Raw genomic sequence first — 18,017 nt, 5'->3', positions numbered from 1 at the left:
ATAGAAGAAGCTCATGTTTATTTCTTTCTGCCTATGTGAATTCAGGGTATGAACCTCTCCCTTCAGGTACAAGTGGGACATCACCTCTTGGCCTCACCTGTCGCCCACTTCTTCGAGAGTGGCCAGTGAAGCAGCTGCCATTTGCCTTTGCAATTTGGAGGGCCTTAAATTACTTTGTAAGGAGCCTTAAAGTGCAGTGTGCTTCTGTGACTCTGAAATCCTGAAGAGAGTGTAAGAAAGTGGATTTTTGTGAGTAAATTGTGAATGAGTAGTTTTCTCTGAACGGTTGTTTAATTGAACTGCAGCTGGAGCTGATTATGTTTGTTTTTCCTTCAGTGTCTCTCATTTCCTTTCGTTTCCGTTAATTCCTGCTTTCATTGGGTAACTGTTGCTGTACAAAATTTAAAGAGCGGTAAAAAAAAAAAAAAAGAGAAAACAAGAAAAAAAGTGCATATTTTGGGAGCTTTTTATGACAGTTGTTCCTGAAGACACCTGTAGACTATTGAGCTGAATTGGGCTGCAGCTGCTACTGACTGTATGGGGTGTGAAGGAGAAGGGGTGTGACTCATTCTTCTGGTTCTTCCATCACCCTCTTCTTTGGTTGGACCTGCTGAGGTGGCTATCAGGCCACGTGTGCTGTGATGTCTTTTCAGTTGAGTCTGTGGATTAAGAAAATCCTAGATTGCTTGAGGCTGAAACCAGGGGGTGATTGAAGGGAAGCATCGCTCCCACCTCTGCTTGGGCAGGGACAGGGCACGGATATAGATGGGTGTTATGTGTTATGGCATCTAAGGAGGCATCTATAACATCGCTACTGTATATGAGAAGTCAAACTGCTGCATGTCCTGGGCAGACAATGAACTGGGTGGATAGAATTCATTATCTGTCTTATTTCCTAATCTACATGAACAGAAAGTGAAGTTGGTCAAGATGGGCTGACAGCTACCTCATGAACTTCAACAAGGAGAAGAGCCAAATCCCACATCTGGGAAGGAACAACCTCATGCACCAATATATGCTGGGGGCCAGCAAGTTGGAAATCAACTTGGCAGAAAAGGACCTGGGAGTCCTGGCGGACACTAAGTTGAACATGAGCCAGCAATGGGACCGTGCTGCAAAGGTGATGAGTTGTATCCTCAGCTGCATTAGACAAAGTCTTGCCAGCAGGTCGAGGAAGGTGATCGTTCCTCTCTACTTAGCACTGGAATACTTTTTCCAGTTCTGGGCTCCTCAGTATGAGAGAGACATGGACATACTGGAAAGAGTCCAGCAAAGGGCCACAAAGATGATTAAGGGTCTGGAGCATCTCTTCTGTGAGGAAAGGCTGAGAGACCTGGAGCTTTTCAGCCTGGAGAAGAGAAGGCTGAGGGGGAGACTTATTAATGTATATAAATACCTGAAGGGAGGGAGAAAAGAGGACAGAGCCAGGCTCTTTTCGGTGATGCCCAGTGACAGGACCAGAGGCAATGGGCATAAACTGAAACACAGGAAGTTTCCTCTGAACTTTTCCATCAGAAAACACTCTTTTACTGTAAGGGTGGTATCACACTGGCACAGGTTGCCCAGGGAGGTGATGGAGTCTCACTCCTTGGAGATATTTAAAAGTCATCTGGATGTGGTCCTGGGTAAGTGGCTCTAAGTGGCCCTGCTTGGGCTGAGGGGGTTGGACCAGATGACCTCCAGAGGTCCTTTCTGACCTCAACTGTCCTGTGATTTTGTGAGATATGTTTGTCAATGAGGAGGATCTTAGTATTTTCTTTTTTGTCCTATGGACTGTCTCTTCTGCTTTGCTTATGTTACAGAACAGATGCTGTGGAAAGAATGATGTTACACTGGAACTGCTGGGGCTGCTAGGTCAAATTTGTTGTACAGTGCTCTCCCAGGAAAGCTTAATATGAGAAAACAGAGGGCATGTTGTGGTTTTCTGCAGGACAACATGTCTTATTTTTGAAGGTTAAGTTAATTTGCTTTTTCAACCCTTTTTTGATTCCATGTCATACCCAAGGGAATAGTCTTTAACTATCTATGACATTCAAGGCTACAATGCCAGTCAAAACCTCCATCTTCTGTAAGTATAGCTGGTTTTGTAAAGAAAGAGAGAGAAAAATCCTCCAGAGAACTTTGGAAGCATGACAGGATCAAGATCCTGGCTGATCCAAAATAAATAAAAATTGATATCACATGCTTCCGGTCATTGATTTCCTATTCTGACTGTGCAAGAGTTTTGACTGGAGAAGAAGGTCCATTGTTCATTCATTCTACATCACATCACTTCTCCACCAAAACCATTTCTTCTTGGCATCAGCCAACTTTGGAGGGCCACAGCCAGCTGGCAGTCTGCTTCTTGTGCTGTTTAACTATTATTATGCAAAGAGACAAATATGGGGGTCTCTGCTACTTCTTTCTGTGTAGGGCGGTTCATTTCCCATTCTAAAAGTGCTTTTTTTGTCTCCTCTGGTTGAAATATCCTAGGTGTCTTGACCTGTCCTGAATCCCCTGCCTCTGGACATCACTTTGTCAGCCTGTGGCATTCCCCTTAACATTGCAAAAATACCTTGTAGCTGACTTCCCAAGATCACCTCTATTCAAGACAGTCATGCAGCCATTCTTCAAGTTATTTTCTCTATCAACAGCTGTTTCTTAACAACTCCAGGGTCACTGAACATACCTGAACACATAAAACCAAAACGAGCTCATTTTTCCCCCAGGATTTTGTCAATCCTGTTTTTCTCAGTCATGCAGTGCTAAAAGGATAACCAGGGTTTATGGTATATCACCATGCCACACTACCACATGGTAGCACGACAGCCTTTTGAAAAGATGTCCTATATTAGCATTGCAACTGTGACTGTATGCCATGTCTTTTAATCAATCTTTGATAGCACATGCATTCACTAAAAGGTGTCTGTGCAACTAGGTGATAGCCTCTAAAAGCCTTTGGTCACATTTCTAGGCGGAAACTTGAGGAGAAGCAATATAGGGACAAGTTGTCATAAATTGCCCTTGATCAAATTTCTTGTCTTTGGGACTATATATCCAGATTTCCTGCATAGCTCTTCTGAAGCTCTTACAAACTGAGCTTGCCCTCAGTGGCTGATGTTTTTAAAAAACAAAGTTCCTTGGGACAGGGTCCCTTTCTTTCCCCCAATTTGTAGTTGCACAAATTGTGCTGTCTTTTAATAGCTGTGAGTTCATGATTGTGGATCCATATAAAAATATTTTTCCCCAGTAGTTTTACCTGAGCATTTGTATGTGGAATAGGACAATGTTTCCTTACTTCTGGTTTTAGGAAAAATTGGCACCTTAAGGACAGATTTTCTGCCACTCTGCGGTTGTTTCCCTGTAGAATGTCACTGACTCTTTGCATGGAATTAAAAAGTCAAGGCAAAATTAGCCCTCAAATTTGAAGCAACCAGAATTGAAGCAAATGGACTTACCAACCTATCCTTTCAGTTGCCATTACGTCATTCACATGGGGAAGTCACGTTCCCTGGGAGCGTAATAGGGACCATGTTTTGGAGCAACCCCTTATTTAAACATCACCTACCAGCTGTCACACCAGTGCAAAGTCTCAACTACTCGGCAACTCAAAGGAAAAAAGCCTGCTTTATATCGCTCCTTGGGGACTCAGAAATGGACAGGGTTAATTTGTGTTTTCTGTCTGGGCTAGAGCAAAATCTTGTTTAGCTTTCTTTATGAGAAAGAAGCCAGTGCATCAATCCATAGCACCTCCTAGTCTGCTTGACATCCTGCTTTTGTAATGAATACATTTCCTGCATTGCTGCATGCTTCTCCAAGTGTAGATATCTATGATTAATATGCCTTGTCTTTTATAAACAAACCTAATGCAAAGCCAATAATGTGAGTCTCATTTCTTTACTGCCAGCCCACAGCTCAGCTTTGTTTGGGTATATATGTAAAGGAAGAAAGATGAATGTTCACTCAGGCTTGGGAGCTGGAGCCATAACAAATTTATGGGATGAAAAACACACACCAGTGTGAGGCAAATATGGCCTGGGAAGGTCTGTTTTGCTCCCTCCCTTAATTTTACTTTTTAATAGCAAGAATACCGTGTTGTGCACCCAGCCAACAGATGTCATACTACGCAAGCACATTGCAAGGGGAGAAAACATACTGAAGTACCTAGGAAGCTTTTATCAGTGACTAGATTCAATCACAGTACCATAAATGATGAAAGCAGAAGGAACAGCTGTTATCACATAAAGTGACCATTAGGCAGTGAATTTCTCCCAAATCAAGTTTTGCTTGAACTAGTTTACCTCAGAGACAAAAGAAGAGGTAGAGGGAGGAATTACAGTTTTAAATTTTGAATGAAGAGAGGGCCGACCACAACCTACATCCTGCTTCTCCGATGGTAATTTCCTTCAGTGCTCAAAATCCACACGGGATTTCCAAAGAGAATTTGTCCATCTTACGGATCCTACTATGGGATTTTACTTTTCCCTTACATGCTAGATCAAAGGCTCCATTAACAAAGTCATATTCCCCAAGCAACCATGTCCTGGGGCCATGAGAGACCTCAATTTCTCTTTGATAAGGACAGATGGTGCAACTTCCAGAGCCCCAATGTCTTCCCCAAAGAGACTGGATGTGTGGCTTTGGGGTTTTTTTTGTTTGGTTGGTTGGTTGGTTTTTTTACCTCAGTCTTTCAGTTACTGAATTTTCCTGGGCTCTTTCCTATTTGTCAAAATCTTTCATGGCTTGTGGATCCCAGACTTGGATCTCAGCACTTCAGTAATGAATGCTGAAAACCAACTCTTCTCCTTCCTACTTGGGAGTCCCACATTCCTTCTGGCAACTCCTGTTGACCTGATTATCCGTGCTACTCCCCAAGCCTTTTTAGAGTCACCCAGGCAAGAATCCCCGTCATGACCCAACCTATCAGTACGGCCTGAATTCTTTGTTCATCTGTGTCTGGATTTACATTTGGCCCCATTGACTGCTTTCATCTTATGGAGGACTCTTGATACTTTTGTAACAAGGATCCCACAAGGATTCAACTTCAACACGATAGATTTGTCATGTTACTAATTGAAAAATTCAGTGGGGCAGTTTGTAGGAAAACCATATAAATACTCTCTCGTGGGGTATTTTCCCAGTTACTGGAACAGCCAGAGACCAGAGTGCTTGGCCACCCTTTGATTCATACCATATGTGTCATGGGGATGCATTGCACCAGTCCAGACACTAATTTTACATAATTGGCTTCATCACACAAACTAGAACTGTATCCTCACTAAAAGGGACATAACATTCAGTTCATAAGATCTGTTCTTCAGAAGCCAGTAATGATTGACACTGATTTACATTCATTTTCTTTAATTCTTTATTAGTAGAGTCTTATATCAGTTGCTCCATTATTTTGACTAAGATCAATGCTAGATTGGCAGGCCTGTAATTACCTGGGTCATCCCTTTTATGATCTGAGAACATCATTTGGCTTCTTCCCAAATAGTGGACAAATATTTCATTGAATGCATTCACCTTTCTTTTTTTCCCCAGCTTTATTATTGATACTCTTTCATTTTACCTGCAATAATGGATTCTATTTTAGGATGCACTTTTCTTTTGTCATACCTGGAAAATTCTTCTTTATTGTCCTTACTATTGCCAGTCACAGGTTTTTGCTATGTGCCCTATAGCTCACCTGATGAATTTTCTTCAATTCCTGTCTGCTGATTTATATCACATTCTTCTTTTCTTTTCCTGTTTTCAAAATACCTGAGGATTTTACTGATCAAACCCCACAGAAAAGACAGGTAAGGAAAATCAGTCCTTTTGAAGCAACAGGTCCAAATAACATTTTGGTATAAAAATGCAATTTAATTACAATTTATGATCATATATTCAAGCATAAAGTTTCGGAAAATCTAGGTTAGATGCTTAGGTACTGATGTCTGTTTTCTTTTCAGGATTTTTTTGTTTCTTGTATTGCCACAATTTCATTTCAGAATCTGATTTTTACATTCTGGTGCTGAATTTACTGATTTAAAGCTCAGGGAAGAATTATCATTAATTCTACTGGCTTTTGGACAGACATCTAATTCAGATCCAGATGATAATAGTTTACACACAAAACTGGATGGGAGTAGTGCCAGTGTAGAAATAATAATTCCTTTACCATGGAGAACTTTCCACCCCCGCTGAGATTTTTAAGTTCACATCCCTTCTGATTTACACAGCAGGAAATAAGCAGACTAACTGAATTAACCAAGTGACTGGACAGTAAATCATTTGCAGAGTTGGGGTGGAAACCTGAGTTCTCCATGTCCAGAAGGCTACATTTCTTGCTGAGGATGGAAAGATTGCAAATGAAGATGTGTTTATTCACAGTTAATGTCTTTCTACTGCACTTAGCAAAAATTTGGGGTAGGAAATATATTTTTTTAAATATAAATGTGTGATGCTTTTGGAGAGTCATTTCTGAATTAGAGAAGCTCATGATCAGTGAGCAAGGGATGATCTTAAAGGGTTGGGTAAATACTTCGCATTTACAGTAACTGAGAGTGGTTATTCTGAAATTGTTAGACTTCTTGTCCTATCGCTGCATACCCTTGTAAAAAGTCCCTCTCCAGCTTTCTTGCAGGCCCCCTACAAGAAGAATCTTGTAGGCTTCCCTACAAGATTCAACATATACAAATATATGTTGAATCACCTACATTCTGGGTTTGTAAAGGAAAATAAGCTTTTATAGGGAGGAATAATGGAAACAGAAGACAGTATATATATAAAGTGTACAAGAATGCTGAAGATAAGGGAGAAACTGGAATTTCTTAAATTTATTGCTTATTATATGTTTCTATAATACTTCTGAGGTGCCAGTTTTGGAAAGCTCCCTATCCTGAGGAGCTCTTATTATTTAAATGAAAAAGCTGTTGCATGGATGCTAGGGCAGGAAAGTATTATATATTAATCATTTTTGCTAAAGGAGTTGGGAACATGCTGATTTATGTGATGACTTTCTAGATTTCTTGCAAACTTCCTTGCAAAAAAATGAACTTTTCTGAAGTTTTTGCTGAAGGAGGAGGGCCATTGTGGATGACTTTAGGAAGGACATTTTTGTGTGAAGTTACAGCACTTGACTTTATGCATTTAGTTGAGGTACCCATATTAGGGCTCAGACCTTTGCAGTATCAAATAATCTACTGGAGTAATTATTCTCTTTCTTTTGACTGAGAAGGAGTCTCGGGAAATGTAGGTCTAAGCTGTCTGAGTTTGATTCCTGAAGTTAAGTGGTGCGATTCACTCTTCACTCCAGTCAGGCCTAATAAGAAGCATGGAAGAGTGCCCAGAGGAGATTAGCTTAGCAGCTGGCAGAAGTGACTTTCATCCTATAAAGAGCAAAGCAGAGGGGATCCAAAATTAAATGAGACACTGGCAGGTGAGTGCAGAGAAGCAGTGAATGCAGACCTTCTTAGAAAACAACAAGAAGGAATTTTGCCCAGGTATTCTGAGGAAGATCTTTAAGGAAGAAGTCAGGATAGTCAAAACATCAAGTATGGTATCAGAGCATCGCTTTGTCTCTGGGAATCAGAGAATTGTCTGAGAGGTGGAGAAGTGGTTGCAGCAGTCAAGACCGAAGAGGGTTATTTATCCAACCTCTCCTGATATATCAAGTGTTCAAACCCTTTTGTCATTCTTGTTGCTCTACCAGGACTATTACCAGTTTATATCTACAATTTGTAAGGTGCAGTGTCCAAAATCAGCTATAGCACTTTACCTCACTGGCACTGAGTTAGCTTGAAAAGTCTGCTCTGCCTTACTGATAATAGTCCCATCAAGACGTTCTAAAATTAAATTTATTTTTCCTGTACATTACATCATTGGTTTGCATGGCGCTTGAGGTCTCCTTTCAGCACCAGAATTTTGTCTATGATCCTGCCAAGCAGCCAAATATTTTTGTATTTGTGCATTTAACTTCTTCATCCCTGGCATAGCATACTGCATGACTGTACATTAAATTTCACATGTCTCTCTGGTGCTGTTTAACATCTTTGTTGGCAGCATGGACAGTGGGGTCAAGTGCACCCTCAGCAAGTTTGCTGACGACAACAGGCTGTGTAGTGACATCGACAGGTTGGAGGGAAGGGATGCCAACCAAAGGGACCTTATTATGGGGTGGAAGCAGCCCCACAGAGAAGGACTCGGGGGTATTAGTGGATGAAAAATTGAATATGAGCCAGCAATGTGCACTCGCAGCCTAGAAAGCCAATCGCATCCTGGGCTGCATCAAAAGAAGTGTGTCTAGCAGGTGGAGGGAGGTGATTCTCCCCCTCTACTCCACTCTGGTGAGACCCCACCTGGAGTACTGCGTCCAGCTCTGGGGCCCTCAACAAGAAAGACATGGACCTGTTGGAGCGGGTCCCGAGGAGGCCACGAAGATGATTGGAGGCTGGAGCACCTCTGCTATGAGGACAGGCTGAGAGATTTGGGATTGTTAGCCTGGAGAAAAGAAGGCTCCAGGGAGACCTTATAGTTGCCTTCCAGTACTTAAACATGGCCTACAGGAAAGATGGGGGGGACTCTTTATCAGGGATTGTAGTGACAGGGTGAGGGGTAATGGTTTTAAACTGAAAGAGGGTAGATTTAGGTTAGATAGTAGGAAGAAATTCTTTACTGTGAGGGTGGTGAGACACTGGAACAGGTTGCCCAGGGAGGTTGTGGATGCCCCATCCCTGGAAATGTTCAAGGCCAGGTTGGATGGGGCTTTGAGCAACCTGGTCTTGTGGAAGGTGTCCCTGCCCATGGCAGCGGGGTTGGACACAGATGATCTTTAGGGTCCCTTCCAACCCAAACCATTCTGTGATTCTATAATTCTACAATTCTATGATTTTTTTCAAGATCATTTTAGATTCCACCTTTGTTCTCTGAAGTGCTTGTACATTTACTGAAGCCTGCTGTCGTTCACAAGCATTTAGTTATACCTTGTATTAAAACAAGTCAGTGCTTGTATTTTGAATAGAACCAGACCTAAGAAGCATCACTGAGATAGATATCTCATTTAAGATCCCTTTTTAGTCTGATGCTAAGAAGCCTCTGACAATTACACTTCAAAACTGATTTACCGATCAGTCCTATCTTACTACAATTAGATCTTTATAACCTTAGTGTTAAAAAACTTTTTCTAGCATCATATAGCATCTTCTTTTACCTTCTTTCTCACCTGGCTTTTTACTAAGTCAGAAATTAAATTAGGTTATTTGGAATAATTTCCTATATCACGTTTTCATTTTATTTATTTCTCTTTAATAAGTTGATTATCTTCTGGGTATTTGCAAATGGTTGCTTAATAATTTCTTCTAGCATCTGCCCACAAGCTGAAGTTAGGCCTACCAGTCTGTAATTTCTCAGCCGTTAACTCTGTTTTTCATAGGCAGGTTCTATATTTGTCCCTTTTCAGTCCTTTGGTACTTCTGAATCCTCCACAAACTCTTGAAGATAATAACTAATGACTCAGTTTGCTTCAGCTAGTTTCCTGCAAAATCTTCAAGACCCAACTGACTCAAACATCTCTGCCATCACAAAATACTTTAAAACCATTCTTCCTGTGATGCAACCTCCATCCAGTGCCCTGCGTTAAGATTAACTCTTGTCAGCATCTAGTCACAGGTTATCTTCTTTGCCAAGACCAGCAAAACATCCCTGGGATACTTCAGCCCGCTCTGCATCTTTATTAATTCTCCTTCCTCAGTATTTTACTTCTGATTTATAAAACTATTATTATCCCTCTGATGGTAAAGCTGAAGCACAGGAGTCACTGCCTCTCCGCTCTCTGGGGTACAGCGGGCTTCACTGGGGGTCCTGTGTAGTGCTTGCTCCGAAACTCGTTGCAGTAAGCAATGCAGTGGCAAAGTGGCCTCATCCCTGATGTGCTGCTGCAATTGCTCTTTGATCACATAGAAGACCATGCTGGTGAAATAATTCAGGTGGTTTTAAAGAAAGAAAGAAAGAAAATGGAAAAAAATATTGTTTCCCCCACCACCCTTGTATAATTTCAGAGATTCTTTCAGAGGACATGTGTAGGCACAGCAGGGTGAAGTTAGATGTGATGAAGTGCCTCAGGGTGACCACGTTATCATCTCTAAAAGGGAGAGGACACACTACCTTTTTCCCCAAGTCTCATACTTCATCTTGCTTTGCACTGGCTCTGGTGTTTGCCCAGCACTGTAGTGAGCCAGTTCAGTTTACTAACCTACCAGAGAAATAACTCAAAAAGCAAGAAAGAAGTTGCAATTCTTCAGCACTAGTGAATTCAGATAGCTCCAGGAAGAGTCAATCCAGCACTAGAACTGGCACATACTGGCACATTGGGAGGGTAAGGTGGGACCGAGGTTAAGGAGCAAGACACCTCTGTCTGGAGTGATGTGTTTTTACACCAGCTCAACCAAGTTACACAGCTTCACCCTGAGGGGACAGTGAACTACAGTGCATTGGCAGAGGTGGATCACTGGGAACCTCTGTCTTACAGTGGCTTTGCAGCCAGATAAAACCTATCTTCTGACTGTCACTTCAGTGGGTGTCTTCTTTTAGACTTTACTGGTCTTTGGATCAGCCCTTAGGAACACAGCAGTCAGAGTTTACCTAACCTTCTGCAATCTTCGTTTCCACGTAATGCTCCAGCTGTAGTTTTCGGTAGCATCTGAGGAGGAAGCTCATTCACTCGTCTGCACGCCCGTCCCCCAGCCCCTTTTATTCCTTTAAATATTAAAGATTACATTCAATGCTAAGAAGCAAGTGTCTGATTTTCGGAAGTGCTGAGCTCCCATTGTCTTCAGTGGGCGTCGCGGCTGCTCAGCATTTCTGAAAACCAGACTCATAATGATCAGCATATTGCAAAAATATTTAACAGCTAAATCTTTCCTGTCCCCTCCTTTCCGTCCTCAAGCCAACAGAAAGTTTCTCCCTATCCCACATCCTATTCCCTACAGAAGGACCACCTTTGTCCCTCTGTCCCACCACTCTCCTATCCCTGTCACCTACATCTGGCAGGTCACACTCTTCACCTGGAGCACATTTGGTGGGATTCATCCGATTAACTGCAGATATCTGCAATGTGGGTGTCTGCATCTGGGCAAGTTGCCCTAGGCTCTGTTCATAGTCAATGGAGAGTGAGTCAGCAGAGTCAATGGAGCTTAGGGTGTGATTTCACATCCTAAAATAGGCATCCACATTTGGTCAGATGACTCACACGCTGAACTTCATTGACTATATTTACTATACCTCCAGTGTCTTCAGTGGGAAACTAGACAAGAAACTCAGGTGGGATGCCTGTATCAGATCCTAAAAGTGAGATGAAATTAATACCACCCCTCCTGTGAACTAATACATCAACTTGCTGCATATATCACATTCACCTCCTTCTTTAAGAACCATTTCTGTCTTGGTGTCTACAGAGAATGAATCAAGTAATAAAGGGTAGTGAAGCGGAAAGATAATGATAGGTCATAGCAGAAAGTCAGACTGAACCTTAGGGTGGATAAATTGGAGCAGTTTTATTGAATCCCGTGGAGAGTCTCTGCTTCGTATGAGAATTTTGCTTAATAGAATAAAAAAAAAAAAAGGAAAAAGAAACAAAAGCTAAGTATGCCTGTGAACTGTCAAGGCGTATTCTAGCCATTATCTTTCCATGTGAATTTATGGTTCATCGTATTTTCATTCCAACTTCACTATTACTGTCTAGATTAGGAGACTTTCGCCAGTGGTAGGCAGTTCCTGCTCCTGACCCTCGCTGTGTGCTGTGTAATGTTCCGGCACCTCACTGGTTTCTGCTTGGAAGGACTGGTGGAGAACTGCTGGGATCTCTGTAGGACTGCAAGCAGACTGCAATCTCTAGCAATGTGAGATTGCATGTCAAATATCCTCCACCTCCTTTGCAATACAAACTCACCTTTATCCTCAATTGTGTGCCCCACCTAGAGATTTTAAAACTTTGATTACTTTTGGTTTCTGTGATAATTTAGCAATTGGTCAGATCCCTGTGGACTAACTCTAAAACTTCTGTTTGCAGAAATTAGCATCGACTTACTTACAATCTGTATATTTACCCCAAACAAAGTGACTTTACCTGGCGCATCCTGGAAACTCCAAATGTAGGCAAAAATCCATGTCAATACAGCTTAGCCAAGTAGGGAGCAGCACGGCAGGAAGAGCATAGTTATGAAATAGATATGTAAGAATCAGTGTGAAACATGGCAAAATAGAGAATAATAATAAATTGAATTTAATTAGTTCTCCTCTGGTCTTCATTACTGCTATTGCCATCTTTAGCTATTCCAGTTCATCAGGCATAAGCACAGATGCTATTGCTACTTTCTACATATTTAAAAGACAAAGCCCACCCTCTTCTCAGCCTTGGACATTTCCTCTTAACTTCCTCATTCATTACACCAGGCAGTTTAAAATTACCCTTCTGTGTTATGAAACCCACCATAAAGGGAGACCAGCCTCTGCCACAATTTTCCTCTCTCTCTTTCATTATTAGCAAGCATTTCTTAGAGTATTTCTGCTGTCAGTAAGTCTTCCCTACAGCTCTGACTTTATCCTTGTGCCCCATTTGTTCTGACTCATTTCAAACATAAGCTGAAAACAGTTCATCTCTCCCTAGCTTCTGCCTGTTAATTTCTCCTACCCTCTGTTACTATTTAGCTATAACCATATTATTTAACTCTAGGCCATTTCATGGGTGCAATTGGTATGAAAGGTTCTGCATAAAGTATTGTGGTAGGTAGACAATTTGTCATGTAGTACAACAGCTAACGAGTATTTTAGATCTGGTTGGTCTGAGTTGCTGAAAATGGACTGTGTTACCAAACCTCTCCTTTTATGAAGATTAAACAACACGTTTGTTTACTCCACTGGAGAAAATGCTAAGAAACCAAACGGTCTCGTCTTTCTTTCTCTTGTCTGTGCATGTAGATTTGTGAGCGTATTGCACCTACCAACACACACAAATCACGGAACAATATAAAAATCTTCCGTAATGAAGCCCTGAGATCAGTCGCTGGTGAAGGTTGTAGTGTCACTCAGGGACTCATTGACAACCTTTAAGGCAAGAGATGGATTCTCAAGAACGAAAGAGCTAACATCTATCAGCCATAATTGAGCAAATTAATAGCTTTGTGAAGTCTCTTCTTTGGTTAGCATCCCATGAAATAACATAAATGTGGCAGAGTTTCACTTACAGCCTCTGCTTGCTTGTTTTCTTTCTCTTTTCGCTGTTGTCTTGTGTACAATGTGCAATGACAGTGAAACAAAGGGGCTTCTTCTACAAAATCAGCAGCAATTTTAGCACTGAAACAAAGATGTAAAAGGTGAAGACTGAAGAGTATTTGTTTTCCCCTCTGAAGGAGGGAGGGAAGGAGGAACTTTGAAGGAAGATTTCTTTGCATTTAGACACCAGTTTTGCCCCAGGTGTTGGCTCAGTCACAGAAGGAATCAGTAAGAAGCCAACGATGGGATCTGGAAGCCCTGACTTCTACTCCCCCATCTTTGAGTAGGCACTTTATGGCACTTTTCTTCTCCACTATTTCTGGACATCAATGGCTATACTGCTGCACTTGCTGCAGAAAGAAACACTGGCAAGTTTTCCTTGAAACAGGGACTTTGCTCTGTGCTTGCTACCAGAGGAAGAAAATGTTAGGGAGAGAATGTAATAGCCTCCCCTGGAAGAACCAGTAAGAAGGTGCTCTCTACTCCCGTTACCAGAGGAAGAGAAAAGCCAGTTTGGGCCACCGTAATTATGGGTAGTTCTCTATATTTCAGACAACTCAATACTCTTGTTTTGTTTATGCTCTGAAGTGTAAATATGGTAGTAAATTGTTGGCATCGATGTCTTTATAAAGGACATAGAACTGTTCAAGACACAGCCAGCATGAAGGCGCTGCTGCAGGCGGGATCAGGTCGTTGCTAGTGCATCCCAGTACTCATCAAACTAAGTAAACAGAGATGAGAAAGTGGGGCTGAATACAGATCCAGAGGCACTAATCCCTGGCGTGGCACAGTATTCTGTTGTATTCCCGGGCACATACCTTAACCTGTTCTGCTTTTTTCTGGAACTGAAAGCTATCCTAAAAAATCAACTTAGCTCTTTGAATCTGTCTCGTTAAAGCTTTTCCTTCAGCTTTAAAATAATATTTGTTTATCTTTCCCACCCACTATCTAGTTTTTCTTTTCTTTTTTTTCCCCAAAAGGACAGCAGTATTCCAGTATTCATCTCATTACACTCTTTACAGAGTAAACTGAGGTTGTGTTATTTGCTTTTATTTCTCTAGTCTCTGAAATTTCCCAGGTCATCCAGATCTATTAAAAATAAACCTAAGTGGGTCAGTCTTCTTCTAAGAATATTCTTTTTTTGTGGAACTTGCCTGGTTTGTTTTTAAGACCTTCCTTCTGAAGAAAAAAAAAAAACCAAGAGCAAAAGAAATCTCGCTTTCTTACTGTTTTCCCAACTGAACCAAATATTTCTCATATGTCTGTCACATGTCAGTGGGTTTCATCTGTGTACACTATCTAGTTTGTTAAATGTTCTTAGTTTCTAGTTGGACGGACAGATGAAACATTCAGAGTCAGGTCTTCAGGGACATGCAGTCCTTGTGCATGGTGGGCTTTCTTTGCAGTTCCCAGTTCTTCTGGGGTTGCAGGATGGTTCATTCTCTAATTTTTCTAGATGCTTTCATTTTTGTTTGTTTTCTCCACCTCAAATTTATTCTTTATGGCGGTATTTATTTATTGATTCTCTGGAGGAGAAAAAACTGTTGAAAATAAGCCAGTTTAAAAAATGAAACCATGCTTGTGTCCCCAAAGTTTGTGTGCTAACAGCCAGAGGAGAGCCGGTTGATACTTAGTCCATACAGCCAGCATTATTTATTCATTATTTAGGAACATAAATGCACCAGTTTCTATCTTCACACCCATCAGTTTGTTCCTTCCCACACCACTTCCCACTCTGGCTGTTCCAGAGCTTCACAACTCTTATGTTGACAGCCTTCTTCTTATTTCCAGTCTGTACGTCTTTATGGCTAGTTTACAAGCATTTGTCCTTGTGACAACATTTCCAGTTAGTTTAACTAGCTTGTCTCCCTCCCTGCTGTTTACTCCCCTGCTTTATTTATGGAGATTGGTCATACTCTTTCTCAGCCTTCATTCTGGTAGTCTAAACCAGCCACGGGTAGTATACACACACAAAAAAAAATGAAACATGCGATCTTCAAAACATCTCTCACGGAATTTGAACTGTATTTTGGTGGAACAAACACCATAGTCAAAATCTCCCAAGCCATAGACCAGCTTTAAGACTTCACAGTTCTGCTTTGTGACAGTGATATTGCTCCTTTCAGGCCTTCAGAAGCAGCAGTGACTTTTAAAGATTTAATTGGAATATTTTCTTGTGACACCAGTGCAAACTTGTCCAGTTCCTCTGTGGAAAATATCATTAATCGGCAGAAAAATGAGCTGCAGGGTTGGTTTTATAAGGTTAAACCCTAGAGCAGGATGTCATGCAGGATCTGGCTCCTTCCTTCTTGCTTATGGGGTCTGTTAGGAGAATTTAGGACTTGGCACAGGCGATAAAAGAATCTGATGGTGCAGAAGTTTATCCATTGGTGTCCTGTCCTCCACTGTCACAGCATTGGCTCCTATGTTGGGGAATTGCATTAGGAAAGCTACAGGACTAATTGTTAAATTGTCTGGGCTAGGGCTAGGTCGTATTGGCCCTGCTTGACATCTTCATTTTATGCATTCTCCTTTGCTAAGGACTGCTCAGCAGAAGTCATCCCTTCCAGAGAAGAGCCGTTGCTCGTTCTCCCGTGGGTCTCAGATTTGCACACCCATGGTTCAAAACCAAGATGGTATTCACATTTCATTCATTACAGCAGCCCTAAGGAAGGTAATTTTCTGGACCAGTCTGGCCTTCCTAATATGACTAACATTACACTTATGTACTATCTGTAAGCCAGGGCTAAGCTGCGGGCCATCATTTTCTCTGAAACCTGAGAAGTTTTCTCTGTTCTCTCAGCTTCCCTGTCAGCTTGCTTTTGGCAAAGTTAGAGTGCATGAAGAAGAAAAAGATCTGCCAATTATATCCTTACTGTCTGCTGCTCAGAGGGCAAACACATGTCTTATGCATTATGATTCAGAAACCTGCTTGCACATTTTTTTACCACCTTCTGAATTCTCTGTATTGATCTGTCGGTTAAAGGAAAAACACAAAGATCTGAATGAGGATTATGGTCCAATGCAAAATATGTTTGGCAGTACTTCAAGGTAAAAGCTTCCTCCCACCAAAGAGCCAGAAAACTTACTAGCAGCCCCAGTTTTGTCTTCATGAAGAAAAATCAGTCACTGATTTGATGGCAAGAATATTGGTGACTAAAAGGGGTCTTTAGTCCAAAATTAGGTTTTATTTAGACATAGTTCATCCTTGAATCAGAACCATCAAAAGAAAAATCCAGTTTCATTGGATTTAAGTTCATTGTTTGCTTTTGACCTCCAAAGTTAGTATACTGAATCTACAATGTTCTCAGTATTGAAGGAAGGTGACATCCAGGAATCTGTGAGGACTTTCTGAGCCAACATGACCTTTCTTTGATATCAGAGCCTCCAAAAAACTTTTCTATGATGTCCCTTTTTCTGACCTGCTTTAGGAAGTCTCCCCCGGTGTGATCCACATCCCTACTGTCTACAGAGCAGACAAGTTCAAATGATCACCTTGAAGCTCTCCAGTCTCTGCGGGAAGAAACTAGTTGCTTCTGATCTGGGAGTGAACCCAGCAGTATGGACAACGGGAGGACTGAAACACGGGGATGAACCCTAAAGTGATAGTTGCTGCACTTACAGTGAGATGCTGACACTGCTGAAACAACATTAAAGAGCCATATTTTGTCACACCTCTATTCGTCCTTTCCTTAGCAGATTTCCTACGTCAAGCTAGAAGCGGTCATCTGGCATGAGAGCTGTATAAATGGCAGAGAAATTCCCCATCAGCTGTTTTGGGGAAAAATCAATTCTCTCTGTATTCGAGAAGCTCTGAGCTTGCTAAGCTCCCTACCTTTTAACTGCAAATTGCTCTAAATATTTTTCCCTTATCATCAATACAGCACAGGGAAGCAAATCCAGTTTGAGGCTGAGCTGGTATATTTTCAGGCCAGTTTAAGCCAGCTGTTTTATTCATTTATTTTTACCTATATGTGCAAAACTTTGCCTTTCTTGAAAGCCATGGAAGTCCTGCTGTGATGCCATGGAGAACAGTCCAGCCCTGAAAGTCCAAAACCAACCAACTGGTGAGCATTTATGTCATCTGCTGTATTCACGAGGAGGGATGGATGCTGGCACTCCTGCCAGATGCTCTGTTGCTGGTAACCTAAAACCAGGCAGCCGTGAAGTAGCCTGCCATAAAGTGAATACAGAGAGGCAGGGTCAGGAGCAAGAGGTTTTGGGTCCAAACCTGAGCCAGTCGGGAGGAAGGAGGGCAAAAAGTGACCCAAGGATTCTTTGTAATTTTGATTTTGACATCGACTTTGTTGAAACTGGGCCAAATTTCTCCCAGCAGGAGAGCGTCTCCTGGGGAATGGGTGTGGGAGAGTAAAACACCAGTAATTGCTGTTGCCAAGTCCATCAGGCAGGCCTTGTATGAACTGTTTGGCATTGTACAAGACACAAAATGGCTTGCCTTCAAAATGCTATTGTAATTTTCATCAAAACTGTGCTCCTGACTCAACACACTGTACTTAACACAATTTATGACAATATTTCTTCCTCAATAGCTTTTTGTAGAGTGTGTGCAACCTATTCTGCAGACTGCTGGCTTTCTTACTTAGCATCTATTTTATGGTCTGCATTTTAAATTCCTTTAAGTGCAGGCAGTTGAGGAACAAGTTTCTGACAGAGAGAGAGAGAGAGAGAGAGAGAGAGATCACTACTCAATCCCAATTCCCTCATGCAGTGTCTGTATATTCTTTATAGGCCAGTACCTTGTCCCCCAGAGACTGCAGCATTTCAGG

General features: G+C 41.6%; 1 protein-coding gene across 7 annotated transcripts in view; it reads left to right on the top strand.

The window, feature by feature from the left end:
* TSNARE1 (t-SNARE domain containing 1) overlaps positions 1–18,017 on the top strand; it is a 482,633-nt gene that overhangs the window by 348,762 nt on the left and 115,854 nt on the right. Inside the window, exon 15 of one of the 7 annotated variants that reach the window (XM_069780154.1) lies at positions 16,662–16,902. The exons of the other annotated variants lie outside the window; for them this stretch is intronic. Within the exon in view, the coding sequence (XP_069636255.1) occupies positions 16,662–16,721 (60 nt within the window). The 3' untranslated portion in view covers positions 16,722–16,902. Of the gene's footprint in view, positions 1–16,661; positions 16,903–18,017 lie in introns of those variants that run through there. 7 annotated transcript variants of the gene reach the window in all.

The sequence above is a fragment of the Haliaeetus albicilla genome, chromosome 3, assembly GCF_947461875.1.
Source record: "Haliaeetus albicilla chromosome 3, bHalAlb1.1, whole genome shotgun sequence".
Taxonomy (NCBI): domain Eukaryota; kingdom Metazoa; phylum Chordata; class Aves; order Accipitriformes; family Accipitridae; genus Haliaeetus; species Haliaeetus albicilla.
Note: the sequence above shows the minus strand (reverse complement) of the source record. Positions and strands in the feature narration are given on the sequence as shown.